Source organism: Vigna angularis, chromosome 5, assembly GCF_016808095.1.
Source record: "Vigna angularis cultivar LongXiaoDou No.4 chromosome 5, ASM1680809v1, whole genome shotgun sequence".
Lineage (NCBI taxonomy): Eukaryota > Viridiplantae > Streptophyta > Magnoliopsida > Fabales > Fabaceae > Vigna > Vigna angularis.
This window is the reverse complement of record NC_068974.1, coordinates 22,775,695-22,801,417: the sequence shown is the minus strand read 5'-3', so window position 1 is coordinate 22,801,417 and position 25,723 is coordinate 22,775,695. Positions and strand designations below refer to the sequence as shown.

At 30.3% G+C, this 25,723-nt stretch overlaps 1 protein-coding gene and 1 pseudogene across 2 annotated transcripts; both read left to right on the top strand.

Moving 5' to 3' along the window:
• The first annotated feature begins 5,116 nt into the window (after positions 1-5,116).
• LOC108339296 (thaumatin-like protein 1) lies at positions 5,117-6,233 on the top strand (annotated as a pseudogene).
• A 4,254-nt stretch (positions 6,234-10,487) lies between these two features.
• LOC108340166 (vascular-related unknown protein 1) lies at positions 10,488-11,769 on the top strand. 2 transcript variants are annotated; one of them, XM_017577385.2, is made up of 3 exons: positions 10,488-10,883; positions 11,033-11,097; positions 11,560-11,769. In XM_017577385.2, the coding sequence occupies exons 1-2, from the start codon at positions 10,557-10,559 to the stop codon at positions 11,078-11,080; spliced, it is 375 nt and encodes a 124-aa protein (XP_017432874.1). In that variant the 5' UTR covers positions 10,488-10,556; the 3' UTR covers positions 11,081-11,097; positions 11,560-11,769. The 2 variants fall into 2 exon arrangements, with proteins under 2 accessions (XP_017432874.1, XP_052733936.1); XM_052877976.1 differs by lacking the exon at positions 11,033-11,097.
• The last annotated feature ends 13,954 nt before the right edge of the window (positions 11,770-25,723 follow it).

Genomic DNA, 25,723 nt, shown 5'->3' with positions numbered 1-25,723 from the left:
AATATGTTTAAAGACTTAATTATATTTATCTCTTGTTTACTAATCTGTTTTCTTTAAGTTATGTATGAATTACAAATTAGTACAGATTACAAAAGGCTTTAAACCAAAAGAGTTTTTTATTATCATCAAAAAATGGGAAGATTGTTAGCATAAAGCTGAAAAGAAGTTTGGATGATGTCTCAAAGTCAAGTCTCAAGTGTTCTTGTTGCAAAAAGATCTTCATGAAGACTTGTCTTGTGTTAAACCTTTTGTAGTTTAGTAGATTTATGTACAAGATGTGGTTTATCTTTGATTCTACGTATTGTGTTAGAATTAATGAACCTTGTTTCTCAACACCAAGAGGGGGGGGGTGAATTGGTGTTTTATAAAAACGTGCACTTTTTAAATCTTTTTCGCAAATATGAATGATCTTGAAATCTTTCTTGTGCAGTAAGGAAATATGTATGCAATGAAACTGGAAATGTAAAGAGATAAGGAGAGAAGATCAAACACAGTTTTTATCCTGGTTCGGCCTCAGTGCCTACATCCAGTCACCCTCCCAATCAACTTAGATTGGAGAGTATTTCACTATAATGATTAGAGTATTAGAATCAAGACTTTACAGAGCACACTCAAATGTAAACACCTTACAAACTCTCAATCAAATATGGAACAGAATACACCTACAAACACAGAACCCCTTGTCCTGTTGTAGAAACCCTTGAGAATCCCCTCTCAAAGTCAAGAGCTCCTTACTCTTTTTCCTAACACACACATCCAAGGAAACAATAAATCAAAGATTGTCAAATCTTCTCTTGATCAAAACAGATGCACCTTCAGTCGTGCTAATGTGATCAGTTAATACAGTCCAGTCAATTGTCTCTCAAGAATTTCTCAAGATTCTTCAAATTCTTCGTGTTCTTGATTCTTGGAGTGTTTGTTCAACTTCTGAGGTGTAGATACTTCAAATCCAATTTTTAATCAATTGTAAAAGAAAAAATTATTTATAACCCATTTTACTTAAATCAATTATGTCCACATTTAATGTCAACATATTTAGGGTAAAACATATTTTTTATAAAAAAATTGGAAATAATTTATTTATTTAACAATTTTAATTTTGTTTATTGGTAAACAATATTTTAAAGTGATATTTGAGTTGAAATGTATCAAAATAGTGTAAATAAATCTAATATCATCTTTGACAAGTAAAAAAGTATTATTAGATTAAAAATATTATATTTAAAAGTTTGAGGATTTGAAATATAAATAAATTATATTTTTGCGTAAAAATTTAATGAGAAAAAAAAAATTTAAACCTATGTATAATTTGAATTTGAAAAAAACATAAGGAAGAAATGAATGAAAAATTAGACATTATAAAATATATTAAGTGTTGGTAATGGTGGGCATATTTAGTTTGAGAAAAGATTTGATATATGAAGAGAGTTGGTGATTGTACATATATGATGGGCAAAGGGTTCACATGCTGGCATGTTAAAAGGAAGGGGTAGGCCACACGTGTCTGAAAGCCCCATGTGCCATTTCAGCCTTATGTTTATTAGTGTTGAGATGGAGAATTATGTGATGAAAGGGCCATTCCTCTAACTATGACCAGAATCCCTGATTAGATTACATCTTTGAAAAGGAAAATACAAAGCCATTTGACCTAAATTAGGAACAATTTCTTCTCAAGTCATGTTAGTAGGGACCCCACTATGTGGTGGCCTCAACTCAATCCTCCATCATCTCATCAATTTTATTTCATCATCCTCTTATTAATTGCTTCTCTTCTGTGAATCCACAACTACTCTAATAAAGGCAAAAAGTTGTCTCACATTTCAATGACTTGTGCTTCTCACCCATAATTTGGGTACCATTTAGGCTTCTAGCCTTGTCGTGAGACCGACCATTATTCTAGAATATCACCTATATTCTTTCATTTTAATTATTAATAAAAATGTGTACATACTTAATATTAATAACATTGTTATGTAAAAAGAACAAGTTTAATAACGATTGTGTTTTATTAAAAAGCTTGAGCACCATAAAATTAAATATTTATTAGATATACATTTCATAGATTGATTCTCATAATCTTTTTCTCTAATATTCAAAAGATAATTTAAGAATAACATGTCTAACTTTACTAAAAAAATTAACTCTCCTTTTTCATATTACAATCTCTAGCATATAGCCTATCAGATAATTATTTTTTGCTTGAAAATAGATAGGTCAAATAGAATTGAGAGGGCGTAAATGGAATTGAGTAAAATGCTAAAATGTGAGGAATGAGATGTTTGCTTAGAAGATGACAAAGGTCTACTATGTAGACGACATTTGGTGGGCATGCCCCATCATTGGTTGTCTGGTTCATAGCAAATTAAAAGGACCCCTGTAATGGAAACAAATTAATTAATTTTTCTACATAGTGCTGCACTGTTCATGTCAACATAGTTTGTTATGATGACCAGAAAAGTAAAACAAAAGAGGGTGTTTTACACGAAAGAACATTGTTTAGGTTTTCTCACTCCTTGCTAAACATTCAATTGAAGCTGTATTTTTTTGTGTACGAGATCAAACTTATCAGAGTCCTTGTTCAAACATTCAATGCTAGGTCATCGAATGGGAAATGCATGACCAAAGTCAGCATTAAATTTGTCGAACTAATTAAAGTCATTAATGTTACTTATTTAACAATGTCGAATTTATAAGAGATCAATCATTAGTTTATCATTTAAAGTGTAACTATAATTGGATTAGTTCATGGAAAAGATACTGAAAAATTAGATAACATTTAAATTAGTTCAAAATTAAGGACAATACTACATTCTAAACATAAACATGAAAAAAATGAATTTGAAAAGAATAGTTCTAGAAAGTGTGAAATAGAGTTTAAAAACTTTGCAAACTTTTTTGTAGAGGGTGATTAGAAAAGTAGTAATTATTTGATAATTAAAAATTATTTCAGAAGGATTTTTTGTGAAGAACTTGTAATAGATACTTAAAAGACATTACAAGTGCAATAAACAACTTTTGTAAATGATTTGTAAAAGATAGTAAAAAATACAAGTGCAATAAATTAGAAAATTAAATACTTTAATTTTAGTTCACTCTAATACTAAGTAACATTTGACTCTCAATTTATAGATTGTGAATAATTCTAGTGATCAATATTTTAGTACAAATATTTTCAATGTTACTTCTTACTTACAAATATTCATCAATATTTTAGTTCTTCCCTTTTATCCTCTCATGAGATAAAGAGCACATCTTTTTTTTTTTTTCTAAAACTACTTCTGACTTTTTCAAGTATGCTTTAACTAATACTTTTGGTTACTACAAAAAGAGTTGTTTATGATACAACTAGAATAACTCTCTCATGATAATATATAAGGCAAGAAAATTAATTCAAAGCATGAAGGTTTTTATAAATAATAACGTTCCATTATTTAGTAAGGCATTTCTATGATCTAATTCTTGAACATTTTGACATGGATGCATACACAATACATTTGATATTTCACATAAAACTATTGCTTTACTATAATTTTTGTAATTATTATAAAATTTTACCAAAAGAAAATAAATTTACCAACATATTTAGAGAAGAAGAAGAAAGAGGATGAGGAGAATAAGCCAAAAGTGACGATAATGACAATGGACATGCAACAAGGAGAAAAGGAAAAGGATAAAGAAAAAATGAAAGAAAGGACAAAGAAGAGAAAGAGAGAAAAGAGAAAAGAACCCAATTACGAGTTTTACTAACAGATTTTATCGACGGTCAAAATTCATGAATAGTTAATAATGAATATTTATTAAATATATTACTAATATATATGTGGTGGTTGATAATTATTAAAGAATAATCCGTCGATTAAATTTATCAACGAACATGTTATCGATAGATTTATGGTCGTTAGTAATCTTTACTAAATTTGAATTACCAACAAGTTTTTGCTATTACGATGTCTAACTATAATGCACAATTTTCTTATTGTGTAGTAACTAAAAAATTATTTTATTGCACTAATTTTGCTTTAAACATATTATTTTCATTAAAATTTGATGTAAAAAAGGTGATTGAAAATTCAATCTTAAAAAATGAAGTTATTTCAATTATGGTAAATTAGTTTAAATTTATTTATAATTAAAATAAAAATATATCTTTTTATTTATATTAAAAATTGAAAGGAGTAAAAGCTAAACTAAAATGTGTGGTTTTTTTATTGTATAGAAATTGAAAAGGGTAATTTGAAAATTTGAAATTGATATACCAACTGAATATTAAATTAAAAGTATTTTATAAAACTATATAATAAGTGAAAAAAAGCATTGAAAATAAATATATAATTAGTTGGTTTATAATAAAATAAAATTTAGTGATATTATATTTGAAAATGATCACTTCTAATATTTAAATTCCTATTTCAAAGCAATTATGAATGATGCAATTTAAATTTATTAAATAAAATTTTATTACAATACACTACGACTTTTATTATAATGCTACATATATATATATATATATATATATATATATATATATATATATATATATATATATATATATATATATATATAATAGGATAAAAACATTATAAAACTCAAACACTAATCTACATAATTTGTAGCAAAACAGAAAATATTATTTTTATCAACTAAATTTTGTTTAATTTTCATATAAAATATATGTATTAATAAAGATTATACAATTCAAATATTATTTTATGGTTGACTTACTCCTACTAAAGATCTTATATATTCATTTAACTATACTTGTTATACGATAATGAGAGGCTAGATTGAATATAATAATACATAGGGTTAAATATGTTTTTTGTCCCTTAAGTATCACACGATTTTGGTTTTAGTCCCTACTCAAAATTTTGATGGTTTTTAGTTCTCATAGTTTTGAAATTCTTACTATTAATCTTTAAAATTGGACGGCATTAACTTTTAGTAAGTGTGGCAAACGACGAGGCCACGTTTTATGCTAGTCGCCCTCTTAACTCTCTGCCACGTTGGTTGTTTAAGTTTTGAAATGAGATTAAGTATGTTAAGTGTGCATTTGGTTGAAGCGCACTTCGTCATCTCTTATAAATGAGATTTTAAGAAGTTGGGTTCTTCTTCGTCAATGCAGTTGGGGGCAAAGAAAGTTGAGGAGGTAGATTTAATTTCTTTCGTCTCATATACCCCACACCCTTCTCAAGCGCTCTTGGGCATCGCACTCTTCCTCGTCTTTAGAGGTAAATTTAATTTCTTTTATCAAATTAACAAAATGAGTGTTGGAGAATCATAAGAATAACCAAACTATGCCGTCGTGTTTTCAAATGCAGGGGTTTCAGGGGCAACCTTTACTTTCGTGAACAAGTACGATTACACGACGTGGCAAGGGATTTTAGGCACGTCGGAACTCGCAAGCACGGGCTTTGAACTTGCCAAAGGAGGTTCCAGAAGCTTCTAGGCTCCGACCGGTTGGTCCGGTAGATTCTAGGGTAGAACCGGTTGCCAGTTCGAAAATTCCGGCAGCGGGACGTGTGCCACCGCCGAGTGCGGTTCCGGAGAGGTCAACTACAACGGCGTCGGAGCCTTCCCGTCGGTGACTCCCGCCGAGTTCACTCTTGGCACCGCTTCTATGGACTATTACGACGTGAGCCTCGTCGACGACTATAATTTGTCAATGATGGTGGCGGCGAGAGGCAGGTCGGGGTCCTGCGCCACCACAATGTGCGGCGAGGATCTCAATCGGCGTTGCCCATTGGAACTGAGGGTGGAGTATTGCTGCAACGACGTGTTTGGTAACCCTTCGACTTGCAAGCCTTCTACTTACTCTGAAATTTTCAAGTCTGTATGTCCCAAAGCCTATAGTTACGCGTACAATGATGCCACTAGCACGTTCACGTGTCCCGGCGCCAACTACACAATAACATTTTGCCCCTCTTCTCCTAGGTAAACAAAGTAACAAAAACAACCTTAGTTTCGTTTAGTCCTACGTTTTATGCTCCTTACTTGTTGATTTGAATTCATGTAAGAGCAAGATGGATGGTGATTGAGATTCGTTTTGCTGTTTTTGCAGTTTGAAGTCTTCAACATATTCGAGTCCAAAGGGAACGAATTCTGGATCTGGGAGTGTGACGGGGACAAGTTCATCGGTGGAACAATCTGAATTGGCTACTTCGTGGTTAGCCGACATGGCAACGACGACAGGGGCCTCGACGCGAGCACGGTCTTTTGTGACTTTGCTCAATTAAGAACCCTAATTGTTAATCTGATTTCAATCAACAACACATGTCAATCACTTAATCTTATGAATAAAAAGAAAACCAACATAGCAGAGAGTGAAGAGGGCAGCTGGCATAAAACGTGGCCTCGTCGTTTGTCGCATCTACTAAAAGTTAACGTCGTCCAATTTTAAGGACTAATAGTAAGAGTTTTAAAACTATAAGGATTAAAAACCATCAAAATTTTGAGTAGGGACTAAAATCAAAATCGTGTGATACTTAAGGCACGAAAAACATATTTAACCCTAATACATAATATAAAACATGAAATCAAGTTTAAACTATAGAGTTTATTGAAAAATGACCTAAAAGTAGTGCAACTTTTAGAGGACTCAGAATTGTGTTTGGCAATCAAATGTTCCTGACACGATGCTTTTTGTCATTTGATAGTCACATGCTCATTATCTATGTTCATTGTCACCATTAAAAGCTTACACTAAGGAAGTGGGAGGATACATATCCACCCTATAAACTTCATCTATGAAAGGTATTTTTGAAAAAGACTATGCAAGATAGTGCTCGTGTTTTGTCCTACACAAAATGGTCACAAAGATTTAATTTTTAGAAATTTTCCATGTGTCCTATATGGTCCATATGTCTGTTTTGGTCGAGCCCCTTTACACTGTTCTTCTCGGAGTGATTAATAGTTGTTATATTAGATTATATGTATTATTTTGTTTCTCTTTTCAAAGATAAATAATGTAGGTTAAAAGGAATATAACTCTGTGCATTTATTTAATACATAAAAGTCATAATTTGTAGCATGTGATAAGTTTTATCTAATAATATAGAATTGTTCTATAAACATGTATTTAGAGTGTGATTGTTTTGTGAAACAGTTTCGTAACCTTTGATTGCGTGCATGATATGTCCTACAATTTGGGTAAGAGTACTTTCATGTTGCCAGAAAGCATCTTTGCCAGTAGCCAACCTTAGCTGTGCTAAGTACTACTTACGAAAGTCATGTCCTTTCGACTTTGGTATATGAATATTCTTGTCTCAACTAGCTACTATTTCACAAATACATTAGTTTCTACAAGTTTCATACTGAATTCAAACGTGATTTTGAATTCCATGCACAAATCAACTCCAAAAAACATTTAAAAACTCATTATCTTAATATTTTTAGTTATTAGAATTTCAAGTCTCTTTAGATGTTAGGTATATCGAAATAAGTATTTAGTCAAAGACTAAAGGTTAGTTTTTAGAATGACCTTTTCATTTAAACATATAATAAAGGTTATTGACTAACAATTTCTATATATATATATATATATATATATATATATATATATATATATATATATATATATATATATATATATATATATATATATATATATATATATATATCAAGGGGGTAAAAAATGGTTATGTCAAGAATTTGGGAAATAAAAAAGATAGTTAGTATTTATCTTGGTTCTGAAAGGATTGGAGAAAACTCAAGAAAAGGTTGAGAGAGAATAGAATATTTAATGCATATATTGAATTGTAAAGAAATCAGATTGAGTTGGTGATTATATACAATCACTGTTATCACCTGCAAGTAGTTACAATATCTATGTATTAATTTTCATTACAGTAAAAGTAAAGATTGTTAATATTTACAAAAACATAATTATTACATTATATACGTGATCTTATCATTATCAAGAAAATGTTGACATGAAATCTTGGTTTGGTGAGACCTTCTGAAAAGATAAATATCCAAAGATATATGAATGAAAATTTTTATGAAATAATCCGATCGAAGTATATTCTTAGTTAAGAAATAACGATCATCCATCGAAATGTGATAAACTTTATTTGAGATATAATATTTCTTCGCAAATATATTTCATACATGCATATTTGAATATCAAAGGCATAACTATATGTTATTATATCATACCCATATTGACAAAAAATTAGAAATATGTATCTACTGAAATAGGTTGTGAGGATGACCTATATGGTAAGAGTTACAATATTTATAATCTTATTAAAAAAAATTGTTATAGCGTCTATTTATATTTATTATAGCTGTTTGTATGTTTCTTCCCTTATTGAAAATATTTTTCTGGCATTAAAATAATTTTAAAGCAACTCACCAAATAAATGGAGGATAAGATTATAACCGTTTTAATTATTTGACAAAAACTATTCATAATTTGTTATATTAATCGTTAATCAATGTTTGTAGCTTAAGTCAATCAACTAAAACTCTCAGTTCATCATTCCATTCAATGATGAACCCTTGTTACCAAATCAAAGGAAGAAAGAAACTTGAAGTGAGCGCACAAAAAAGCTGAAATAAACTTCATTTTTTATTCCATCAGCACATAGGATTGAATCTTCTAAAGTTATTTCTGTCCGCTGATTAGTTTAATTTTTATGATAAAAACATTACTAGATTTAATTTAAAACTTTATAGTCTTTATATAAGAGCTTACCTCATGCATGCAACTAGATATTTTCCCTTCCTCATCACATTTAAGAAAACTAGAAAGGAAAAAAAAATATAAAAGATAGATAGATTACAAATAAAGTGAAAAACCTACGTAAGAAAGTAAATTTTTTTAAAGTAATTACCTACTAGAAAAGTTTCTAGAGAAGAACACTTGCTGTGTATAAGTTATTTATATAAAATATTGATTTCAATGTTTGTAGGTTTGTTTATTTATTATATATCACTTAACTTTTTCATTTATATGATTTTCGACTTGTATTTGTTCTATATATCTATCTTAATAAAATTCTATAGATTAACTTAGTTTCGATACCACTTTTTGGTAATCTTTTAAGAGATAGATTAAGAAGATTTAGCACTTTCTGAAATATGAGTTGTCTATATAAAATATTTGATATTATTTTAAGTAAAATTTTAAGACTCAATGTCGTTGTTTTTTCATGTTAGTCAACTTTTTCATTTATACATAATTAAGATTTTAACTGATACTTAAATTTCTTTCAAAAACAAATATTTTAACTAAAAAGAGAAGGAAAATATTATTTTATAAAATGATTTAACTTAATGATAACATCCACCAATGATTTAATTAAAATACATTGACTGAAAGAACATTCCCAAACTTTCAGGGTAACTAAATGGCTAATTCAAACTTCTAGTTTAAAAGTCCACCATTGCCAAAACTATGTTGGAGGCTTTCTCTCTCTCTCTCTAACCACTTAGGTCAACATAAACGCTCTTCTTTCTCTCTCTCTCATGGTTTTAACTCCCCTAACTTCTATGACCCACTTAAAGATTCCATATATAGTGGCCATACATATAACTAATCATTTATAATACCATATATTCTTTAAATATTCTAGTTGTTGGTTGAAAGATAGTTTTGCTACACGCTACAAACTGTATTATATTATATTATTATATACTAAGAAATTCTTAATTAAGTTACAATGATTTCTATAACCATTTAAGTTATAGTTTGTAATCACAAAGCACTTCTTTGTTTACAGAAAACTCTACGAATAACAAATCATATGACTCACATATGTTTAAGTATTTAATCGTTAAACCCATGCATTAATTGATATTAGGTTTTTTTGTTCTGTGTTTTGTTTTTGTTTTCTCTCAACCGAACTAGTTGAAGATTAATCTTGTTCGTGGTAGGTGTGACTATATTTAAACTCAAAAAAATTCAGACACAATAAAAATAGAACATTTTATTTTTCATTAAATAGAGTATTCTCATAATATATAATGTGTTAATCATTACATTTGTTTCAATAAATTAAGAGACTTTAATTTAAGTCTCTTATTAATATTTTTTTTAAAATTCCTCAAAATTTATTTTTTTAATATTTTTATCATAAAAACCAATATATTTTTATTATATGGTAATATGGGTAAATACATAAAATAGAAAGTACTTTATCTTAATCCCTACCGGACACTCAACATCATGTTGTCATACATAAAACAATTTCATATAGATACATGAATAACAAAATTATTAAGCATACATATATATATATATATATATATATATATATATATATATATATATATATATATATATATATATATATATATAACAACAAAAAGAAGAAAAGTTTGTTTAGTACTCAATTTAAAAGAAAATTTTATTGAATATTGAAAATAAAACCTAAAAATTACGTATATATAATTATTAGTGTTTATGACAAAATGTCCCACCAAAGGATTTCAAGTATATAAATGCATTCCTTTGGGGACTTGCCTCTTTAGAGCTGGCCACCAAACCCCACTAACTACACCTTCTCATCTTCAACTTCTTGGCTTTTTGAAAGGAAAAAGCCATAACAGCTTCAATGAGTTCCATAACCAAAGCTCCTCCTTCCTCCAACGATGTTCTTTCCTCCGAGGAGAGTGGTTGGACAACATACTTTGACGATTTCTTCAACAACCATGTCGACAACAAATGTTCCATGCCTTTGTCTGGTCTTTCTTCTTCCTCCCTTGTCTCTGATGCAGCTTCTTTGGTCGAGAAAAAAGTGGCCAGTGCCATACAAGTTGAAGAGTTTTCAGTGAATAAAAAATCCAAAAGAACGAGTTTCAAGAAGAGAAAAGATGCCATAACGGCTTTCATTGATGACGCTTTGGAAGATACTGCAACTTCCTCTCTCAATAGTACCAAGGTTTTTCACTAATTTTTCTTTTAACCTTTTTTTCCTTTTTCCTACAATTTTTTCTTTTTGTAGTTGAAGCCTTTTGAGTTTATAATTAATATTTAGTTCCATATATAGTTGCATAAATAAATCAATTATTTTTATCCGTGGTATTTTAGGTTTTGTATGCGAACCAGCAGATTGACAAGGCAAACAGACAGAAGTAGTATAAACCTTTTCTCAGGTTCAATCGAATTCACATAAATATACCCTATATATATAAAGTTTTTTTTCTTTTCTATTTTTACTTTTATTGTAAAATAAAAAAGGAAAAATGCATATATAATAATTCCTTAAACAAAGTTAGCATTTGATATTTTACAGAATGGAATGGAATATTCCACCTTTATGTAGTGCATTAAAATGTATTACTTTCTAAACTTCATGCTCCTTTATTTTTCTTTTTTTTTTATCTTAAAATGCATCAAATATAAAACAGAAACTTTTATGCTATAGTCCATCTCTTTCAAACCTCTACCAAACTATAACACACATCCAAAAAGACTATGACATCAACGCAAAACCATTCTCATTCTTTCCTTACAATTTTCCCATTTCTGAAAGAAAATCTTCATCCTCCATTCTGTGGTGTATTCTTTCACGCATGCATCAACTAACAAGTCGCCAATTTGTGCTGTTCATGTAGGAGAAAGGTAATATCTCAGGGCAACAAAATGAGCAAAATGAAAAGAGCTCCAAAGGGAGGAACAGTGATTGCACAGAGTCAAAGAAGATAGGTCTTTGCTTAATTTGTTCCTTTGTCAATGGTAGAGAACTTTCTATGTTAATTACTTAGTAGTATTATGTTAAAGTTCAATCATAATCATTTTTGGCTATAAAAAAATATCTTAATGTACATATACTTGTACAAATTTCTCTCTCTTCACTCTCTCTCTCTCTTTCTGCTAGAGCACATAGAAAATCATGCTGCTACATATAATGAATCGACCCTTTTTCTACTGTTCCCAAATTCCTATGCAGTGGTGATATAAGTAGTGAAATCACTGTTCACTGGTTACACTGAAACATACCAGAGTCTATATATGTATAGGACATATTCTGCTGCAAAAAACAGATGAAACATGAGACACATAAAGCATAGAATAAATACAATGGTGGGAACTGGGAAGATTTGAAGTGATGAGTAGTAATAAGTATAAGGAGCATCATTTGTGTCTGACACAGAGAATCCAGAATGATCAGCATACACTGGGATTGCTGTGTCTCCTTAAAAAACTCTTGCAAATTAATTAACACAACCTTGTTAAGGGAATTTTTGTAACTTTTAACTGACCAATTTAATGCATTCGTTAGTATCATCATCTTCCAAGTAAAGTACTGTCTTTATTGGTGGAAATGCATGCTTCACGAATCATGGTCCAAAAATAATGCTAAGAGAGATTAAAAAAACATATAAAATATGTTATGTTTTAAATGTTTACCAGAGGTGTAGTTGAATTGCTTGAATATTAATGACATGTATGAACTGCTGTAAAGTACCAGGTTTAGTTCTTTATCAATGAAAAATGTTCTGAACGAACATATATGAATACAACAAATAAATAGTACTATAGTGTTTTGTAATGGATTAATTAATGATTTCTACCTAACAAGAACAGCTGCAAAACATTCATATCAAGGAGGAGGGAAAGAAGAAAAAGCAAGATGACAACATCACCAAAACTTAACCTCAAAGGACCGACACACTAAATAGATTGGCCATGTTAGATAATTGAATTTTCATCCATGTCTTTTGGATCTTCTACATTATTTAGATAGTAAAGGGAAAGAAAACATATTTTCCAGCTAACAATCTTCAATGAATACTGTTATATATCATGTCATTATCATCCTTCATATGCTTTATGTTCTTCATTTTTCATATTCAAGGCCAATAATACATAATTTTGCAGATTAAATTATATTCGCATTATTTACCATGGTTATGCAAAATGGAAAAAGAAACAATTGCAATATCATAGTTAGTATGAATTGTTTGCCTTAACAAAACACTTCCATCTCTAACCAAATAATTCTTTAGTTCATTATTCTATCAAGAAATAGTAAGATGAGTATTACTTTGAAGGTATTGTTTATCAATTAGGTGGGTTTTGCTTTACAATCATTGTTGTTTAAGAAATTGTAAGCGTACACTTCTAAACCCATGCAAGTAATTATCGTAAAGATGTATTACTTTAGAATATTGTTTATTAATTAGGTGTGTTGGTTGCTTTCAATCATTGCTGTTTAACAAATCCTAAACGTTCATTGATTTATAAATCCATGAAAAGACATATTATATCAAATTCTTCTTTTCTTCTTTTCTTCTTTCACTTATCGAATATTTAAATTATTCTATCTCATAGTTAAACTTTTGTAGTTAAAATTTTATTGAAAAGGTAATTTATCTCTAAAATCTAATGCAAGCTTAAGTTTATGCTGAAAATAAGTTATATAATGTTAAATTAATTAATAAATTTCATATATATATATATATATATATATATATATATGTATATATGTGTGTGTATGTAGTAACACGTCATTCTCAATTAAAAGGAAAATAAGATTAAAATTGTGTACTTAATAATAATATCCATCTTTGTTATAAGAAATAGAGAAACAAACAATATCTTCTATCAAATAATTATGGGTTTTCAAACTTGATAAAAATAAACACAAAAATGAGAGTATAAGGACAGTTCAATGACCATTACTTGAGTGGTCCAATCCATCACAAGTCATTCAAGAAAAGGTCTGATTTTAAATTTATCAAATAGTCAAATGCTATGATTAAATTAATAATGTTATATTCATAATTGATATATTTAATAATTTAAAAAATTTATTATAAAATGTTAAACCACAGATAAATAACTGTCTTCTATTTGGATAGCATGGACCAATTATTAAAGTGTTATATCTTATCAAAACAATTATTAGAGTTACGAAACTGTTATAACTAGAATACCAATCGAAATCAAAGTACATAAATATTAATTTTAATAAAAATATAAACATTAACTCTCCAGAAGATAGTATCCTACTTGGATATCATACAAAATTATGGATAAGAATATATTAAACAAAACAAAAGTGCCATCTCAACGGGTGATTGGTTCACATATCTAATTGATAGTGATTTAAAAAATATATAATACAGATCCCATAAAAGTAAAAGAATAAAGTAAGTTCGTACTAACCCTAGATATTAAATTGTAACTGGCAAATTTTCCACCGACACAAGATGAAACATCACAAATTTGAACTATGTTGTTTTTATGATCAGTGCAAAAGTTATGGTCCATAACAAAATTTCAGTTTCATGGAGCAAAGAGGGAAATTTGATAGAGATATATTATAGAAATAAACAAAAAAGCACATACAATACTTTCTTTGAGATTTCGGCAAGAAATTTTGACTATTTTAGTGAATTTTTCTTACAAATTATGCAATATTTAAAACCTTATTTAAGTTTATCAATGTAAATTAATTTATTTATTGAACTTATTAAAGATCACTCACACAGATTATATATGATAAAAAAATCATAATACGTAAGACGCGAATCTCGTATACTTAGAAGTAAAGTATTGAAAGTCTCTAAGTTTAGGTTTTAACATGTTTCTTTGTACTATATATAGGTATATATAGGTTGGATTTATATTTATATTTTTTTACATAAAATATATATTTTATTTTATAAATTGATTTTGTGAGATTAAATTAAACATTAATAAATTAAATTTATAAAATTAAGTTAAACATAAATTTACGGGTTAAATATGTTTTTAGTCCCTAAACTATTGGCCGTTTCTGGTTTTCGTCCCTCTTTCAAAGTAAGGTACGATTTGGTCCTCAATCTTTAAAAAACGTTCGTTTTAGTCCTCAAAATTTTGTTTTTAGTCCTCGTTTTAGTCCTCAAAACGTTCGTTTTTTCGACTAAAACGAACAATCGTACCTTACTTTGAAAGAGGGACGAAAACCAGAAACGGCCAATAGTTTAGGGACTAAAAACATATTTAACCCTAAATTTACTTACTAAAATAATATCTAAATCGTTTACTTAAGTTCATGAGAGTACTTCACTTTCCAATATTTTATTTTACCTACAAGATATCATTTTTCCATAAAAAAAAGTATATTAAAAATCATCTATCTATTAGACATGTAAGATTAAGTTAGATATTAATACACTTACTAAACAATTAACGTTTGGCCACTCTCTTAAATAATAAATAAGAAATCCATGCAAAAGACTTGGAGAATAAAGCATGAGAATTGGAAAGAAACAATAAATATATATATAGAGAGAGAGATAGAGAGAGAGAGAGAGAGTATTTATATACACAAACTATAGCACGGTGGATCGGTAGGTAACATGGTGAGATACGAAGGTAATTATTTCAAACCAAGCAAGACGAAGTAGGAGCAATGGAAGGCAACACATTAAAGGCAATTGGCCAAACTATTCTGATTATGATGCATTTGTAACTAACTTTTTTAGGTGTGGGTAGCAAGTTTAGTAACTTTAAAAATGATTAGAAACTTTAAGGAAAATTTGGCATCATATGAGAGTATCATCATAGTCTTCCCTAGCCCTCTTTTATCTATGCCTAGCTTCCTCCATGGCTAAACTAAGCCTAGAGTGAGGCCAATATTAAAAATGTGCCATGCACCTAACACAATAATTTTCTTTTGGATTCATTTGAACATTTAAACGACTCGATAGAAAAATAAAATTAAATAATACATTATATTTTTTCTAATAATCAAATAGTTATGAATATTTTCTATTTTGTTTCTTGTTTTTTATATTACAATAAACAACTAGAAAAATTAGTTAAATATACAATATGATTATATAGTAGACAAAAAATAACAGCATCTCAATCTCTAAAAAAGGATAAAAGAAATAAATAAATAAAATTTCTTCAAAAAGTAAAAGAGTAAATTATTTTAAATAATTCAACTACAAAATAAATATACAACATTTTTTGTTGCATTAGGAAAAAATTTCATGATCCTGTTGTGCTGGAAAAAATGATTGAAAACTCATAAAATTGTAATTTTAAATAGTTTCTGCATGTAGAATCAATTGAGTACTAGATCTTTTAAATTATTGGATCGTTCTTCTTCTATCTTTATCCTTAATTTCTTTAGTGTTTGATCTCTCTTGTTCATCTAAAACTGTTTGGATGATATCGATAGAAGATATTCTCATGTTTAAGCCAAAAAAAATATAATTATATAAATATTAAATGCAACATTAATGTGTTCAACTATTATAAATTTCCTATTTATACAAATCAAAGTGTTTATTTAGGGTGGCTTAATCACAATCTAATCATATTTTAATAATGATAATTAAATTGGTTTACCTTAATTTCATTATTGAATTAATTGATCTTAGAGCTGACAACAGATCAATCAGTTACATTCTTTATCTATCAATCTGCTGTTAGATAGAGGTATGTTCTTCGTATAGCTATGTGATTACCATACATTAAAAAAATTGATTAAGTTGAATTTATAAAAATAAAAAATATTCCTACTGATCAACAATAGATTAAACTGGACTTTGACAACAGACAGTAATAAGAATGAAATTTGAAGAGGTTCATAGCAAAATTGCGACGTTTCGTTTTAAGTTATTGCAGACCTAAAAAGAAAAAAAAGTGATTACCTTAATTTTATTTTTCTTTTTTAAACTAACTTAACTTAATTAGTTACATAGTTCCAGATCATCTACTTTGACACCTATAATAAAGTTAATTACGTACCTAATTTGCTTCGTCAAACCAATGTACTAGTCACATGTAATTATTGTCACAATGTGCTTTGCGACAAGAGATAACTAATTTTTTTTTAAAATTAGGTGGAAATTGGAAAAAAGACCATTTAGTTTGAAAAATAGACAGGTCCTAAAATATGAGATGATAAACGTACACCTAGCGCAACATCATGACATAACATTTCTTATTTGTATATTTCATTATAAATTAAAATTTTAAGTGAAATTATAGTACACAAGTAACTATATAACTTATTTTATAATTAGTATAAAAAGAGTTAGGTATTAATAATATTAGAATCATTCAAAATTTATTTTTATTAAATTTATTGAAATTATTATGTCATTCTAATTTGACTCGAGATTGACAACTATATCTAGTCTTTTTATTTTAAATGTTTACTATTTAGCATGGAAGATATCTTGAAAATTTAATATTGATTATAAATGAATGAGTTTAGTTGTGGTGTGTAAGTTGATTTTATGATATTGAATTAAATATAAATTTAATTATTTAAATATTATATATTTTTGGTGTGAGTTTAATTGAATTTTTTTATTGTATCTTAATTATGTTTAGGAAGTAGAAAACGCATAAATTTGGAAGATTTTGGAGTTCAGTGTGCGCTCTCGCTGTAGAGAAGAAACCTCTCCTTTGCTTTCTTCAGTGCTGGTAACTTGTGGACTGGAATAACTCTTATATAACTTATGTAGATTCTTTTATTTTTATATGATATTTGTTTTGTTATTTTTTTTAATATCAATATATAGTACACGGTGGTGTATGATCATGATACCTTCTCTAATACTGGTAATGAGGTGTTTTCTGATGAGAAAAAATTGGCAGTCATATGTTGTCTGGTTTCAATGATTTTGATATAGGTGCTTTGGTTTAAAAAGGGTGATTAACATTTAGGTATGTATAATTTTCTCTTTATAATCTTTTTAGAATATGGATCCAACGGTCAAATTGATTTGATTAGTCAGACGGTAAATCCTTTATAATGATTGAATATTAAGGTAAACAGGGATTAATTTGGAAAATCATTCTAATTAAAGACTAATCATGATTAGTCATGATTGTACTATAATTAATTTGATCCTAATCGAAAGCTTAATATAAAAACTATAAATAAAGGTAACGCATAAGTTAGTATTAATTACACATTTATTATTTTTATTCTTGAAATTAAACTAACTTTGACATCGAAAAACTTGAGAGGTACTTCCCAAGTGACATTGATGAACGGGAACAAAACTTGAAGATAAGTGGAAAATCGTTCGTTGGAAAGAATACTCGACCCCATATACTGAACCATATTAACATCTATTGTGGGGACAAGTGAGCAGTTATAGTAATCCTATGGTGACCACAAGGAACATGACGAGCAACATCATTGTAGAAATGTCTAACAATCAGCCAAATCCTATGGACATGATGAGGAACTTGCAGAAATAAATGGATTAGATGCAACGTAAGTATTAGAAAAAATTGAGACGCCTTCGTGTTGAAAATAAGGCAATGCACCAAGGGTAGAGTGCTAAGAATCCTATCCCTTCCACACCAACTCTACCAGTACCTACAAAGCACGTGAGGAGCTCGATCGAACGGCCTAGGAAGGCAACTCGGGAGCTAGTGAGGATCACTCGCCAGTCGCAACAGTGTGTTAAGACAAAATCGTCGATATACACCTAAATGCTTTTATGTTTTGAAGTTTAACCAAATAACATTAAATGGTATAATAATCTTGAAAAACCATAGGAAGAAACATAAGACTTTAGAACCAAAATCCCCAACATAGAAAAACCTTAGGAAAACACTTAGGATTTTAGGAAACAGAAAACACAACTAAGTCAAAACACCTAGACGAAATACTAAATGACTGTTAAGTCAAAAGTTCTAAGAAAGTTGAAGTTAAACACGTAAAGTTTATCATACTCAATGAGTATTCAATTTAACTCTTAGGAAAACGAGACAATGTCGTTGATAAAAACACTCTAAAAGACTAAAACTTAAAACACTAAATAAAACACAAACAATGTTAAACGTAATTTCTCTAAAAGGGAAAAATCATAAAAAGCGTTTACATCAGTCTAAATGATACCATGAGCTAAACTATTACTTTATCCAAACGATGAAGACTTTACTCAACGTTAGGTATCTTTAGAAGAAAAACTTAATTTTTACCTCAACAGTAGGAATTAAAAAAGAACTTTGTTGTTCTGAGCAAACATTAAATGATCAACGATTAAAAGCACAAAAAGTGATATGAGAAAAGACAAATCTAATGCATGCACAATGTACTTTGTTCTTTGCAGATGAGCTTCTTTATAAGCATCCATAAGCTTCAAATTAAAATATCATAAGTGAACGTTAGAGATAAAAGAGATATTCACAGAATATTCTTCACTTGAAGCGATGTCTAAAAGAAAGTACAACCTACTTCAAGCAAAGTACTAAAACAACATGTATGCTCTGACAAGTTGATTTTAACCAACGGTTGTTGTACATGAAGAAAGAAAAGACACAATAATCAAAGCCCAGAGCTTAGTCTAATGGAGACTTATCCAAATGCCTTTAAATAGAAGATCATTCAAATGAAGAATCAACAATAATATGCATCCTTTGAGAAGCATTCAAAAGAAAAGCACAGAAAGAGCTCAAGAAAAAAAAGGAATATTTGAGTAGAAAAAGAGAAGAAGATAAAAGAAGAAAAACAACACTCTCAAGCTTCATTGTAATATTGTTTACTGATTGTAAGAAAGAGAGAAGGAGAAAAGAGAGAAACACTTGCAAGTGTTTAGACTGCATTGTATTGAAAATTATAGTGGAACCATCTGCGGAAGAGATTGGACGTAACTCAGTTAGAGTAAACTAAAATAAAATCATTTGTGCATTTGTTACTTTTCTCTTGACTAAACGCTTCTCTTTTAAAACCTGCTGTTGCACCTTTATCTCTACATGAAAGAACATTCTTCACCAAACATTTATTATTTAACAAAGGAAGTTCTTACAAACACTGCAGTGTACACTTTGAATAGCACGTTAGGAAAAACTATCTTTTACTATCATTTACTAAGTTGACCGTTTAGGCACTTGTTTGACAAATCCAGAACTCGACTAACATGTTATATCAGAAGGGTTGCAAAAAGAACTTTTCCATTAACACTATTCAACACCCCCCTTCCTCTAGTGTTTTTTAGGTACTTCAAAGTGACTACGGGTGTATGCTTCCATTCATGGCGGGGATAATGGAGGTTCCTTTCCCAGACAACTAGAGGATGCTCATCTTTGATAAGTACAATGGCTCTACTGACCATGATGAGCATCTTAAAATATTCATGACCAAATGACACTTTATACCATAAGTGATATTGTCTAGTATAAAGTCTTTTCCATCTCACTGAAAGGATAAGCCTTGGCCTTTTTTACCACCGAACTCCATAAACAATTTTTGTACCAACTGCTCGAAGTTTTAGAGCATAGTTTTCCACTAGCCGACCACATCACTTAACTTTAGTTACCTTGGCAAATGTTAGGCAACAAAAGGACGACAATAAAAGGACGGCAACAAAAGGACGAGTCTCTCGTAGCATTTATAAAGCAGTTTGGTAAGGTTGCGAGGAAAATAGGAATCTCGGTCTAGAAGTGGCTATGCACTATATGATTACGGCCTTGTGGTCAGGACCATCCGTGGATAACTTGTGCATGCAACCTACAAAGAACTTAGACGAACATAGGCAAAGAGAAGTCGTGTTCATGTAGGTGGAATAAATGTGAGACTTTAGAAAAGAGATGTGATCAAAGGCCTCGTCAAGTGACAAAAAAGGTTTAAGAGAAACCACGCGAAAAATGACATTATTTAAGATCCAAAGAATTGGCTAAAGGGTTGCATTTCCACTAGTACACACCTTTGGACGTTCCTTGACTGAAAATTTTGGAAGAAGCACTCAATGTGGATCTGATGCCCACACCTAGGAGGAAACAAACCCCTCCAAATGCGGATGGAAACAAACATTGCTTGTATGATCGCATTCTTGGACACACAACTAAAGAATGCACCTCCCTACATGACAAGATTAAAGAGTTGATTCGAGCGAGACATATGAAAAAGTTTCTTAAAATCGAGTGGATGGAGAGGAGTCCTCGCATGCATAGTCTAGCTCGAAGTCCTCGATGACGTTGAGGACCGACCGTCGTAGAGAATCATCCCGGCGAAGGACCAAGAGTCGTAGCGTAGAGCGTTCACTAAGAGGTGTGATCAATATCATCTTTGAAGGGTTTACCGGAGGATGAGCTTTAGTAGTGACACATAAAAGGCAAATCTAGACACTTAAGGCTATGCATTTGGTTGAAAAAGGATCAAAACCATGACTTCAATTATCTTCACTGACAAAAACTTCAAGACCCTTGATCGTGATCAAGATGATCCCATGGTTATAATGGTCAAGATCACAAATTATGGCATTGTCAAAGTACTAATTGACCATGGAAGCTCAATCAATATTCTTTACTGAAAAACATTCCAAGAGATGGACATATCCAAAGACCTCATTGTACCTTACAATGAGAAGAAAGTACGTTTTTCTGGCAAACAACACAAGTGGAAAAATGACTTTTTATAACGTACAAAAATGATCTTTTATAACGTAGTTATTGGGGACATAGCTCTAGGCGATATAGTAAGTCTACGCATTTTATAACGTAACAGAAATTTACCTTATAATATGTTCTAACATATTATAACGTAGTTTCTGAAGAACGTTATAATATGTGCAGTTTATTATGATAAATTTTCATTTGTCTGTTATAATATAGTGGAAGGTATTATAACGTAGAAGTTTTTGTACGTTATAATATGTTATATATTATTACGTATATATTATTGTACGTTATAATATGTGATCAATGTACCATAACGTACATTGCTTAATACGTTATAATATATGTTTTTTTTTTAAAAAAATTGATTATTAAATTTGACATCCAATGAAATTATAATAATATTCATGTATTATTATCTCATCCAATCAATTTATAATCAATATAGCTTTAAATAAACAAATTTAATGAAACTAACAAAATAGAATTCATTTCAAATATTAAATAGTCTAATATTTAATACATCATTTATAATGAAACTATATATTAAATTCAAATATTACATTAATGTACATATACTATTTAATTGTAGCCAAGTTTCTACTAACACTTAAAATAAAAGAAGCCCAGTTCCTTCTAATGTCTTCAATGTCTGTAGCTTCCATGGGAGATGAATCATTAAAGATCTACAAATAAAATAATAGAGTTAAAACAATATTGTAATGAATAGTTGGATAAGTATTTAGTTAGTATTTTAATACCTTATTCCATGATTCAGTAATGTTTGTACAAATAATGGTATGCATGTGTTTCATTACATAATACCCACACTCATAGCTGCCCAATTAACATCGACACTGCAAAATTAAATACAAATAATGAAGACTTATTCAAACTAAAGACACATAATATCAGATTATACTCTAGCTAGCCTTTGCACCATGTAGCTCTGTATATTTTGCTAAACCAAATTTCACAAAACCAACAACACAGTCAATTCCTCATAAAAATAACAATCACAAAACACAAAACAAAGGAAGGTCAACTTCTCTTACATTAGGTGTGATTATTTGCATCTTCTTCCTAGAAATAGACGGAACACCCTACAACCTTGAATGAGCTTCCGAAGACCTATACAAAAGTTAGACATCCATTACATCATAATAATAATATAGGAAGGAATCAAAATAGAAAGGAAAATTTACGCCTCTAATATATTTTTGATGGACAATGTGTTAGCTTTCTTATATGCTTAAAAGATGTTATCATTTTTAAAAGGCATATTATTTTCTCTTGAGATTGTAAGTGTTTGCAAATGGATGTTAAAAGGCATAATTTTTAAATAAGTGGTTGAAGAGTAGCTTTCCAGCCCGACAATGAAATCAAAGTGTTTCATAACTAGTTCAGAAATCAGTATTTGGAAGCTATAACTATTAGCTTCTAAATAAACATAAAAAAAATCACATCTTAGATGTGGAACTTATAACCAAGCATAAGAATTTAGCATCAAGATCGAGAGTTAAAGACTCATGTTGAACATTACTCAGAACACCAAAATTCTTAGACAAAACATTCCTAGTAGCATGCTATTTCAAGATAGAGCCATCTGTAGAATTTTCTGCTTCTGTTATGAGTTATTAGTTGTTCTTATTTTTTGTATTATGTTATTTGAATTTGAAAGAATGTAGATCTAAAATAATAGAGTGAATTACAGGCTGAAAGATACATAAACCTTGAAGAAAACCCCTTCTTCCCTGAAAATTTCCCTGAAAACACCACTGCTCTGCTACTTTTTCTCTGCCACTTTCATTGGCACAATGACTAAAGTGAATAACACTTTCCAGCATCAATAATTCAGAAAAAAAAGTTTTTTTTATTAAAAATAGTCTATGATTACACTGGTTTATTTGTAGAAATATAACCCTAAATCCAGAATTAAATTTGAAGCAGATTCTCGTGCACGAGACTTAAAACACGATCTTTTTGTTCTTCAAGAATCAATGAAAACTAAATTAACAGGATAAAGAGAGGGGAAAAGTGCCACAGAGAAGAATGTGAACTATAACTACCTTCAAAATTCTCCAATCACCGTTGTGGATTCGGCATTGAAGGCTCCCTCCTCCTCCTATCTCTCGTGCTAACGCCGTTAATTTCTCCAGCAATCCAAACACAATCCCCACAAACCTAGGAGAAATTAGTGAAATTAATAGAAGAAAAACATAACAAATTAGGAAAAACAAATAGTAGAATGTGAACTATGAATCATAAAACCTACTTGGTCAGACTTCAGAGATTTCGAGGAAGAGGCAGTGGAACCAAAAGTAGTCTTGCGGAGGAAGGAGTGTTCTTGGAGCCGAGAAGAACACAGGCGCGGAGGAGTGCTGAGAAATGCGAGTGAGGAGTGTCGAGAAATGCGAGTGAGAGGGATGAGACGAAGAGCGAAAGAGAGGAATGAGAGTGAGAGGGAACGTGAAATGAAATCTAGCGAGAGGGATATCGGAAATGAGAGAGGAAGAGATATTATAACTGATTTCTAAAACTCTGTTATAATACATCAATAATAGGTTTTAAACTTATTTACAAGTTTGCCATTGCTTTTCATATTATAACTGATTTTTAAAACTACGATATAATATGTCTTAAACTTATTTACAAGTTTGTCATCGCGTTTCATATTATAATTAGTTTTCAAAACTACGTTATAATATGTCTTAAACTTATTTACAAGTTTGCCACCGCGTTTCATATTATAACTGATTTAAAAAACTACGTTATAATATCTCCCTATTATGATGGATAATTTTTATCCGTCATAATATGTTCGTTATAAAATGTCATTTTTCCACTAGTGCAGGTAGATAATAGAGGATATCTTGACTTGTGAACGAGAATCAAATCTGGTCACATCAGATATCTCTTAGTCGAGGCCAACATATTCTATAATGTGTTAATTAGTCGATATACATAACTACCTTTGAAGCTATAATGTCTACACCTTACTTAGTTATGAAGTTCCTTTCAAACAAGGGAACAATTTGCACTATATATGCTGATTAAAAGATTGTTTGGGAATGTTACACAACTGCACTTAAAATGACACCATACGTCCCTCCTTAAAAAGTTTGTCAGTCTTAGATGGCCATACCAAACCTTGATCCTCAAACCCATATGAAAGACTGATTACAACCACAATGCGAAATCAAAGAGCTTATGCTAGCTAAGCTTGACGGTTAAAACACCAAGTTGGGAAGTGAGTTAAATTTAGAACAGAGTGCGTTGGGGAAAAACTGATAATCAGAACTTAATTGCATGGAATATGGTTGATATGTTGGACATTCATTCAGGTGTAATATCTCACAAGCTGCCAATATTCAAATAAGCTCGATCGATCGCTCAGAAAATGAGCTAAGTGAAGAGGAAAGATGCCAAGCCACTAAGGCAAAGGTGAGAAAGTATACCACGTTGTTGGAAAAAGTTGTCATGGTTAAGAAGTCGAGCGATCAGTGAAGGATGTGCATAGACTTCACAGATCTAAACAAAACATGCCTCAAAGATACATACCCACTTTCAAGTATCGTTCGGTTTGTAGATGACACATTAGTTCATCAAGTTCTCGGTGTTTTGGACGCATACTCTGAATACAATCAGATACCCATGTAAAATCATGATAAGAAAAAAATGTCTTCATTACCGAACACATCAATTACTTCAACGAAGCTATGTTGTTCGGTCTCAAGAATGCAAGGGCGACCTATCAATGACTCATGGACAAGATTTTCCGTAACCAAATAGGGAAATGCATTGAGGTATATGTCGACAACATGGTCATCAAGTGTAATCACTAAGCATGTGGAAGATCTCAAAGAGGTGTTTGGCTAGATATGAGGATACAATATGTGGCTAAACCTTTCCAAGTGCACCTCTAGGATAGGAGCAAGCAAATATTTGGGCTTTATGTTAACGACAAGGGGTATAGAGGCCAACCTAGATCAATGCACTACCATCTTGAGCATTGGAAGCTCACATAACTTGAAATAAGTGTAATGGTTAGCCGGTCAACTGACCTCCCTTTCAAGATTTATTCCCGGCTAGTAGAGAAGATCAAACCGATCTTATAGATTGTGGAGATACAAGACTCAAAAAAATGGGACGAACAATGTGAAATAGCCTTCACCGAAGTTAAGAACATATTGGCCAACCCCACTATAATGGCTAGACCAATATTGGTCATGAACTGCATCTATACTTGGCAATAACAAAAGAAGCCATAAGCACAACGCTAATTTAGGAGGGTTTCGTACAAAAACTTGTACATTTCATTAGTAAAGTCTTGTAGGACGATGAGACTCGATATTAAGAGATTGAAAAGGTGGTGTTAACACTTTTAACAAAAAGCAAGACGGCTAAGGCCTT

What these genes read in the sequence shown, in the direction of transcription:
- LOC108340166 (XM_052877976.1), top strand. Translation starts at nt 10,557, where the DNA reads ATGAGTTCCATAACCAAAGCTCCTCCTTCCTCCAACGATGTTCTTTCC. An exon ending in CCTCTCTCAATAGTACCAAG is followed by an intron (nt 10,884 to 11,559) that starts GTTTTTCACTAA and finishes CTGTTCATGTAG; the next exon opens with GAGAAAGGTAATATCTCAGG.